The sequence below is a fragment of the Cenococcum geophilum genome (assembly GCF_001692895.1).
Source record: "Cenococcum geophilum 1.58 unplaced genomic scaffold K441scaffold_1, whole genome shotgun sequence".
Classification (NCBI taxonomy): domain Eukaryota; kingdom Fungi; phylum Ascomycota; class Dothideomycetes; order Gloniales; family Gloniaceae; genus Cenococcum; species Cenococcum geophilum.
Genome location: NW_027137559.1, coordinates 563061 through 573713, shown reverse-complemented (window position 1 = coordinate 573713; position 10653 = coordinate 563061). Strand labels below are relative to the sequence as shown.

At 36.9% G+C, this 10653-nt stretch overlaps 1 protein-coding gene across 1 annotated transcript in view; it reads left to right on the top strand.

Annotated features, from left to right (window-relative positions):
* Positions 1-9207: 9207 nt before the first annotated feature.
* Positions 9208-10653, top strand: part of K441DRAFT_532766 (uncharacterized protein) — a gene marked incomplete at both ends in the record, with an annotated part of 3713 nt that continues 2267 nt past the window's right edge. The window contains one exon of the mRNA XM_067642250.1: positions 9208-9330. Within this exon, the coding sequence (XP_067510211.1) occupies positions 9208-9330 (123 nt within the window). The remainder of the gene's footprint in view (positions 9331-10653) is intronic.

The following is a 10653-nucleotide window of genomic DNA, read 5'->3' as shown; positions in this document are numbered from 1 at the left end:
CAACATCTATAACCCGAACCCCCTCCTACTATATAATTGGTTGGACGGCCTCCTAAGAGGCTGCATACTCCTAAAGCTAAATAATGCCTTAAGAAGAACGAACGGACTAGACTATAGCACCGTAGTCGTAGAAGACTTTAATCTCCACTACCCTAGATAGGGAGGACCTGAAGCTGGGTATAACTATAGGGTAGTAGCAGAATACCTTATTAAAGTAACAGAAAATAACGGGCTTAAACTAGGCTTTAAGCCAGGGCTTATTATAAGACTAGCTAAGGGAGTAGGTATTAACCCCTTAACAATTAACCTTAGCTTTATTACCTTAGATATAGTAGACCACTTAATCTAAATAGGAATTAACAAGGAGTTTAATAAAGGCTTTAACTATCTTCCGGTAGAAACAGTGTTTGGATACCGGCTTAAATAAGAAGAGGAGCTAACTAGGCGACTCTTTAAGAAGATAAATAAAGAAATCTTTTATAACGTACTCTAAGATCTCCTAGAAGTGCCCCTAGTTTTATTATAGGACTAAATTAACGCAATAATTATTAGAGTTATAGACACCCTTACTAAAGCCGTAGAACTCTCCACACTAGTAGCTAAGCTTAGCCTGTAATCTAAACTAGGATAGACGGATAAATATATATAAGCAATTAAGGCGGAATAACGCGTATATAGGCACTTTAACAGACACCTAATTAAAGAAAACTATATTATACTGTAAATAGCAAGGCGAGAGAAGGACAAAGCTATTAGGAAAGTAACTAAAATAGAGTATAGAAATAAAGTAAGCGAGGTCAAAGATATAAAGGGACTTTGGTCCCTATATGCTTGGGCCCGAAAATAGAACACTATAAGAACTATATTTACGCCGGATATTAGAGACGTAATAGGTACCCTATAATGTACTATAGAAGGGAAAACAAAAGCCCTTAAGGCCTCTTTCTTTTTAACACCACCGCCTGCGGATTTAAAAGACCTATACGACTACCAATATCCGAACCCCCTATAGGTCCCAGATATTAAAACTTAGGAGGTAAAAGAAGCTATTAAGATAACTAGCCCTAGTAAAGCACTAGGGGAGGACTAGCTTTTAAGCCGCGTGCTCTATAAGGCTATAAAGGAACTAAAAGAACCATTAACCCGACTGTTTAACTAATGCCTTATAATAGGATACTGCCCTATATACTTTTGAAGATTAATTACTATAGTACTGAGAAAACTAAAGAAAGGAGACTTTAAGGACCCTAAGATGTATAGACTAATAGCCTTACTAAATATAGTAGGCAAGGTTATAGATAAAGTACTTATAAAACGGATGCTCTTTATAGCGGACGCCTATAGCCTCCTACTACGCACCTACACGGGTGGAAGAGCAGTAGTAGGTTGTAAATATGCGATATATCTCCTTCTAGAGAAGATATACGCTGTATAGTAAACGGGCGATAAGGACGTAGTAAGCCTGCTTATACTCGACGTAAGTGGAGTATTTAATAACGTATTACACCGGAGGCTTATTTACTGCCTATGGAAACGAAGAATCCCTATACTAATAGTTAAATAGATCTAAAGCTTTCTTATAGGAAGGTTTATATATATTAAACTACCAGAAGGAATATTAGAAAGATTCCCTACACTAATAGGAATTCCCTAAGGCTCACCAATATTGCTAATATTGTACCTTTTCTATAACGCCGATCTTTTAGATATCGCTATAAACGAAGACGGACTAAGGCACGGCCTAGTTATAGGGTACATTAATAATATAAGTATAATGGTAAACGGGAGAAACACGGAAGAGACAATAAAGACGCTGTTAATGCTATATAAGAGAGCAGAGAAGTGGGCATATAGATACGCCTCGGTATTCGCACTATAAAAGTACGAACTTATCCACTTTGTACGGCCTAGGAAGAAGGCCTTGGAAGAGGAACGCAAGCGTCCGCTAGCGCTTATACTAAAGGATAGAAGAACTTAAATAGTATAACTAATAACGAAAGCTAGATACCTTGGCGTTATATTAGACGACAAGCTAATAGGGAAAGCGCACTTAGACTATATAGCGGAAAGATCTATAAGCTAACTTATATGCCTTTTAGGCATTGTAGGATTTATATAGGGTATTATAACCGGACATATACGCTAACTCTATATAGCTATAGTTATGCCACGTATACTCTATGTAGCCTTCTGCTAGTATATACCAGACGGAGGGCGTGGTTTTATAGATAGAATAAAGAATATCCACTAAGTTCTATCACGAATTTAGTATAAAGCACTTTGCCTTATAATAGGAGCTTTTAGAACTACCGCTAAGGCTAAACTAGAAGTAGAGATGCATATCCTACTAATTAAAATATCGCTCTACTAGGCGGTTAAGTCCTCTCTAAACCGAATTAAGGGATCGCTATTATACTATAAGATTTAATAACTATAGAGATCCACCCTATTAAAGTTTAAATGGTACAGCCCTCTCCAGAAATTAGAGTATATGGTATTACTCCGCCTTAGGAAAGAGATACCTCCTATAGAAGTAATCCGTCTAAAAATTATCTACCTGTAAACTAAGCTACTAAAGATCTATATTACTAAAGGGATAGAAGTAGGCAAGCTTAAATATAACTAAATTATATAGGAAGCTAAGAACAACCTAGGATACATGCTGGTATATATAAACGGTAGTAAAATTAACAGAGAGGTGGGAGCTTTAGCGTGTATCCCTAAACTAGGAGCTAAAGCAGCTAACTATATAGGAACGAACTAAGTTAGTATAGTGTATGCGGGAGAGCTAAGAGGGCTATAGCTAGCTCTTGACCTAGCACTTAAGCACTCGCTAATAATTAGAAGATTAACAATATTTATAGATAATTAAGTAGTAATATAAGTAGTAGCCAAACTATAGAACTACTTAGGCTAGTACCTAGTCTATAGGGTACGTAAAAGACTACGAGCTATATAGATGCTAAGCATATGGGTAGTAATACACTAGGTCCTATTATATGTAGATATTAAAGGGAATAAATAAGCGGATATTTTAGCGAAGATAGCAATGGGGTAGAGAGAAGGAGGAGAGATAGAACTAAAAGCCCCTACCTTTCTGTTACTCTAAAGCCTATTATCTGTAGTAAAGAGAACAATTAAAGCAAGACTAGGAAACTATTAGGTAAATAAGTAGGAGACAGGAGAGACCGGGAGAGAATTGTATAGACTAGTACTAAAAATCTTAAAGTAGAGACTAAGGGTGCATGGGGGTTTACTAAAGGCTTTCTCTGCTACCCTTATATAGATCTATATGGGTAAGGTAGCCCTTAAAAGCTACCTCTATAGGATTAAACGCACGCCTAACTTAAGGTATATGTGCGGGGACGAATAGATAGGGCGACACGTCCTAATTAAATGCCCCAACTTTAAGGATCTAAGGAAAGCAGTCTGGCTGTATAATAGCTAACCTTAAAGCTATAAATCGATCTTAAACCTAGTATGGTTAGTAAAGAAAGCAGTATAATATATAGTATAAATAGGCCTTCTAGGGCAGTTTCTGGAGGCTAGGAATAGACTTAAAGTAACTAACTAAGTCTCTCTTAGTAATTATACGCGACGTTAGCGAAAGATGGATAGTATTAAAGTAAGAACTCTAGGCCCGTAAAATAGGCCTAGCTCTAATATACGGTACGGAACGGAGGTAATTTATATACTCACTACTTTTTAATTATTTAATTTCGATTATCTCCTTTATATAGGAACTTACCCTACTTATATATATCCTTATAATTATATTGCTCTAGTGTTTAATTCTCGATTTAGATTTGGCGATTTTAGGCGTTTGCTTCTCTCCTAGGCACTATACACCTATAGTACGTAGTAGATAGGCGGATGAGGGCCTTACGGAATTACTGCTGTAGGTAAGACGGGTGATTACCTAGGATCTACCTCTGTAAAATAGAAGACCCGGTATAGCGCCCTTAGGGCAGCTAAAACGGTGTATAATTTCAAAAAAAAACTAGCACTTTATTAAGAACTATAGTAGGGTTACCTAACATTTTACCCGCCTTACTAGAAAAGACTAGCCTTTTTACTTTAATGCTATATATAAGCAGGCCTTTAATAAGCTTAAAAAGAGGCTAGTCTCTACTCTATTACTCGCCTATTTTTACCTAAAACGGCCCTTAATGCTAGAAACTAACGCCTTAGATAGTATAATAGCTAGCGTTTACTTCTAAAAGCAGCTAAATAGAGAATAGCACCCTATTACTTATAATTTAAGGACTTATTAGAGGGGTTTTAATAAACTAACGGAAGGTGTTCTGATAAAAGGTAATGTAACTTAAGTCGAGGCGATTGTCGCGTACTAGCAGTATATAGTTAGTAGGACCTTTCGTTAGATTTAAGTCTTGGCAAATATTAGAAGTTTTAATAAATATTTTTATTAGAACTTTAACCTAGCCACCTATTTTATTTATAGCAGCTAGCGATTCCAAATTTTCTATAGTTAATCCTTGCTATTATGTCTTTTGATCCTAAGCGCTATATTAATTAAACCGTCGAGCTGGTTTAGCAAATAAGACGCGACGCTGGCGCTGCTGAAGTTAAGCCTAGTTAAAGCCACTAACCCTAAAATATTATTACCAAAACCGTTAAGTAAGCAATTTGAATAGAGTGTGGCTTAAATAGCGAGGCTCTAGAGCAGCCGCTAAGATATATAAGATGGGGTTCTAATAAACTAGAGTTAAGCGGGAGTGAGGATAATTATAGTTGGAGGAAGAAGTCTTATATTAAAGTAGTTGAGAAGAAAGCGTTGGCTAAGCTAGTGGCTACTATTTGCCATACTAAGCTTAATTGGCGTGGAAAGGATGAATTCTGGAGGATTTTTATACGCAGGCGATATAAAGCTGGAGGCCCTAAGTATAATTGGCATATAGTTAAGAGCTTTCTTTAAAGGGAAATGAAGGAACGAATAAGAGAAGTAGATAAAGATGACACCTCTAGCTAAGAGATTCGCTAAAGTGACTACTACTCTTACCTTAATATCCTTATTAAACGAACTAATCTTATATCCGCTCCCTTAGAAAAATGAGTTAAATAAGCTTAGTAGTAGGCGGCAAAGTAGCGAATAAGGGAGAATCTTTATAGGTACCTTGGCTAGAAGCGTTGTGCGGGTAAGGTTCTTAATAAGGAAGATTCTGGCTTAATATTAAGTTATAAGGGAGGTAGTAAGGAAGGCTCTACCTCTTCTGCTTAAAGCTAAATGCAGAAGCGGAATAACTAATTAATTGTATAAAGTATATAAAAGCTTGCCGCCGCTAATAAGAACTTAGCTAGGACTCTTGCTGCTGCGTTTAGGGAGCCTGCTTCTCACTTAATTACTACTATAGATACTATTAGTTGTACGGAACTTAATAAGAAGCTTAATTAGATAGATAAAAGGAACCGCTAGCGGCTAGAGGCACTTAAGAGAAGGTAGGAGGAGAGGCAGAACGAGCTTTTGCGTATGCTTTAAGCGGTGGTTAGTAAAAGGCGTAAGGAAGGTAGTAGGCAATAAGAAAATACTTCTTTAGGTACAGGTGGGGAAGAGGAGGTGAGAAGCTCTATATACTATAGGAAAATAGGCAAATTCGCCTCTATATCTCTAGAGTACACTAAAGAGTAAAGCTTAATTAGACGTCTAGCTAACGCCGCTTAACTTCTACTTTTTATCTATACTATGTAAATACATTATTAATAAAGGTGGTAATAACCTAAACGTCTCTAATATTTGATTCCTCCCTTATAAACACGTTTAACAGTTTAATAAAAAAGCTATAACCTGTATATATAAAGTAATAGGACATAAGCCAACCTCTAATACTCGAAAGTAGGTAAGTAGCTTAAAGTTTGATTTAATAGCGCTAAACCTATACTTTACTACAATTCTCTTAGTTAATAGTCACTGATTAAGAGCTCGCTGACTTAGTATAATTATGTAAGATCTAGAGTTCTTATACGGTCCTAAAACTCCCCATTATAAACTAAAAGTAGTATTACCGTATATAAAGCGGCTCTAGTCTTCCGGCAGGAAGCTAAGTAGATTTTATAACTTTTTATTAAAATCAATCTTAATATAAAGCGTAGTATTACCGCTAGTAGAAGGAAGCCTAGTAAAGACAGCGCTAAATAAGCCGTTTAGAAGAATAATCGCGAGGTGACCGAGTAAGTGTTATTTCTTATAGCTACTCTAAAATCATCTTTAATTTTCCTTACTAGGCTAGTAAATACGAATCTCTATTCCGTCGATAAAGCTAAATATAGAATTATTGCTAAATAAATTGCCTATTGCCTTAGTATACTCCTTAATTTATTTAGCCGACATTATCTACTTATCTAGTGTAATTCTCTTACCCTACCTCTCTATAATATTATCTAGAACCCTATTCCAGACTTATAAGAGCTAAGGTTAGCTTCTTCTAAAGAAAGGTATTAGGTAACTAAGCGATAGAGGATAAGTGCAGCGCCAAAGGAAGACGAGGAGTGACTCCTCTAGTAAAGTTGTTAAGGTATTTAGCCAGCCGGATTGTGGATTAATCGCGAACTTAGTAGGTAGATTAATTACCTAAGTTAACTTTCTAACCTCATCTTTAGTAAAGCGGGTAAAAAACTCAAAATATTTATTATTTAAACCCCCTTCGTTCTTAGGTAGCTATATATTAATAAGCTTCTAAATAGGGCTAAATCTCTTAAAAGGCTTCTACGGCTATACTAGTTCAGTGTTAGTAAATAAGGCAGCTAGCGCGGTAGCTATAGCGTTGTTATTGTTTATTTGTAGTAGCTATAAGGCAGCAGCAAAAAATATACAACGTTTAAGCTTGTTTATACTAAGGATATTAATATAGTGGTGAGGTGGTTAATAAGGGCAAAGCCCTTAATTCGCTTCTATCGAAACCCCTATTTAACTAATTTGACAAAAGGTCGCGCTTAACGTATATATAAGCACTAAAACTTAGCGTTACCTTCCGTTAGATACCTTCCGTCAGTTCATCGAAACCCCTCTATTAGGAAAAAAAATTTTGGCCCCATTATTATAAGCGAAAATCGGGGTCTATAAAACCTGCGTAAGTTGCAATTTTGGCAATTTGTGGGCAATTTGTAGCAATTTGCTATAAATATATAGACTACCTATGTACGCGCAAGCTCTGCACGAAGCTCTATACGAATCTCTATATAAAGCTCTATATAAAGCTCTATACGAAGCTTTATACGAGGCTCTATATAAAGCTTTATATATAGAGGCTCTGCATAAGGCTTTATATAAAGCTCTATATAAAGCTCTACGTATAGAGGCTCTGTATAAAGCTCTATATAAAGCTCTGTATAAAGCTTTATATAAAGTTCTATACAAAGCTCTATATAAAGCTCTATGAAGCTCTACACAAAGCTCTATATATAGAGGCTCTGCACAAGGCTCTACGCGAAGCTCTGCGTATATTATTTTATAAATTAGACGCTCTGTAAAAGATTTGTTCCGTAATATAGGATAATATATAGACCCTCTAAAACGCCTGCAAACTCCTAAGCTAATTAGAATAGCGCCCTAACTCCTACTAACTCCTGCTAACTCCTAGACCAATTAGAACAACGCACTAATTTCAGCCCTTTACGCACCCCTATTATCCAATAAAATCTTCTATAAAGCGTCTAAGAGCTTATAGGAGTCGCTTTGGTAAGAAATAAATGTTTTAGATCGCGTATTTTAACTTTAACTGGCTCTACTAAGGCCCCACCAATAGTTATTAATGCTTTATTCGATGCATTTTAATCTTAAGGTAATAATCTTTAATTCTATATATATAAAGGCTAATTATAACGCAGTTAAAGGCACGAGATATATTGTGCAAAACCTTGACCGCGTTTTTAAAAGGAATCTTCGCAATACCTATAAACCGTTCCTCCTACTACCATCCACACCATAACCATATTACGTCTATTTTTGTCCCTAGCTAAGTCCTATAACCTCCTATAAACTTCTATAAACTTCTGCGAACTCCTAGGCCAGTTAGATCGCTTATATATAGAACCCTAGGGCGCGTTACTAGCGTTACTCCTCTATATATACCTGTTACCGATTAAAGAACAGCTAATTTATATTCTTTTTAACTCCTATAAACTCCTACAAACTCCTGCAAACTCCTGTAAACTTCTAGGCCAATTAGATGCCTAAACAAAATCGCAATTATAGAAAGAAATGATATAAGGGTCGGCGGAAGACGGGGGCGGGTGGGGTAGAGGTTTGTCTACGCCTAATACTATTGTGGGAGGGTACGACCACTCTCAGATAGGAAAGTCACAGTGCCGTCTGTCTGTCGGTCGGTCGGTCGGTCGGTCGGTCGGTCGGTCGGTCGTCAGTCGTAATCAATCAGTAGGAAAGCAGTCAGTAAGAAGAAAGGAAAGAATGTATTCTCGGTAGGTTGTGGTGTCCAAGAAGGAGGGAAGCCGAAGCCTCTATAAATACAGGAGAATGCCAAGGTACTAGGCGTGAGACATTTTACCCCATCACACTATAACTAGGTCGTATTGTAGCAATCAGTTTAATAGACCTAGAAGAATTGCTATCTATTATTAAGGAAGCTCGGCGTAAGGAAAATGTTCTATTATAAATGGCCGTTCTAAAAGCATATTTTAAACGAATACTCTAGTATATAAACCTAGGAGGCCGCCCTTAAATACCTTATTTTAAATAGATACGCATCCTAAGACGTCTAATCTTTGGTTTTAGTAATACACTTCTTATTGCACGCATAGGTTTTAGAAAGAGTCTTATTTTTTTATACTTTTTCAATCTTAATAGGCAAGATTACTATTTAGTTAGTCCTACTAAGCAAGCTTAGCGAAGAATAGTTAGATAATATCTAGAAGCTTAATAGCTCTAATCCGTACCTTATTACTGCTAAGAGTAGGAGCCTAGATAGGGCCCTAATTAAAAAAGTAAAGGACGGTGTATATATATACGTGCTTCTTAGTCCTAAGTAGGCCTCGTTAAAGTCTTTCTAAAATACGTTAAAGAGCGCGGAACTGTAGGCTAGGGTTAGTCTTATTATAATTAATAACTGTTATCTAGTAAAGTAATAGAAATCGTTCCGACTGACGTTTATAATATTAGGCGAGCTATAGACAATACTTTGTTAGGATGTAGTTTAGTTTGGTTATTTTGCTACACTTAATAAGGAGGCAGAATAACTAGTTCTTAGCAACGCCGGTTTTCGCTCTATAGGTGACCGTATATACCAGACTAAGGTTATTAGGACTTCTATAAATCGCCCCAATGTCTTAATCTGCGTACTACCGCTTAGTAAAGGCAAGGTAAAAAGCTTCACCACACATGCAACCTTACCAAAAGGTGGCGCCGCACTTCAAAACTTACGCATACCCATCTTACCATCAAAAACAATCGATTTCCTAACTTTCAAGACCTAATTCTCACTGCCTAGCGAGCTAGAGGTGGATTTATTTGTCATTTTACCCCCTTTCCCCTAGCAGAAAATTCTTCTTAGGGGTGGTCCTAGCTTATAAGCGAGGCACGGATAGGAACACCAAAACTACGACTACTACTACGAATACCAATAGGGGCTAGTCTTTCTACTACCTTTTAGCCTAATCTCCCCAGAAATCTTCTAGTAGGATTAGTAAGGAGAAAGGGTATAAAGATAGTAAAAACTAGTGATTCTTGCCATCCCACATCCTTGGGAGGTACCCGGATATTAAACCTTTTGGGTATCAAAGATTCAAAAACCAAGAGAAAATTTTCGCATTTTCGTTCAAAAACGGTCCTAGAGAATATAAATTGATCCCTTTAAAGACGTAATATGCAGAAGACAATCAGCATTCCTTTAATAAAAAAAAAGGAAATCAAGATCGATATTCCTGCGATCTTGACCGAAAAAAAATGAACGTCAAAACTACGTTTATCAATTAAGTGAAATAAAGCATATCTCTTCCATAGATCTCCAACCAGGAAAAAGCAAACAATTAATCCTGATCGAAAGGAAAGATATCGACGAAAAAGAATGAAGATCATCTTCATCTTGGGGATGATCTTCTCTTCCCCATCTCCAGTCACCACCACTATTACTCCTCCCATCCCTCCTGCTTCTTTTTCCCTCCAGGAAGAAATCAGAGAGACGCATTCATAAAAACCCATCTTCGATGGAGGAAATGCCTCTCGAGAATGAAGAAGATGATCAGGAAGATCCTGAGAAAACGGAGAAGAAGAAGAAGAAGAAAACGTTTCCCCAAAAAAGGAAATAATCCTATAAAACACATATCATAGATGATCGCAGCAGGTTGAAAAGAAGAACGGAGAAGAGGAAGATCGGGGATGATCCGGACCAAAATCCGAAGAATTTTCGGAGCGTATCTACAAGGAGGCCTCTTTCCCTTCTCTCTCCCATATAACACGTATGATAGACATCATCAGCAACCAAAATAACAGAAAAAAATATCCAAAAACAAAAGAAAAAATCCTCTTCTGACTCCTACAGGAGAAAAAAGAGGACAGGATTTGCCCGGTCCTCTTCCTCTTCCCCCTCTTTTTCATCTTACATCTTAGAAGTAGTGAATAAAGATATCCTCCAAAAAAAATCTGGATAATCCGGAACCGTAAAATATAGAATATCCCCGAAGATC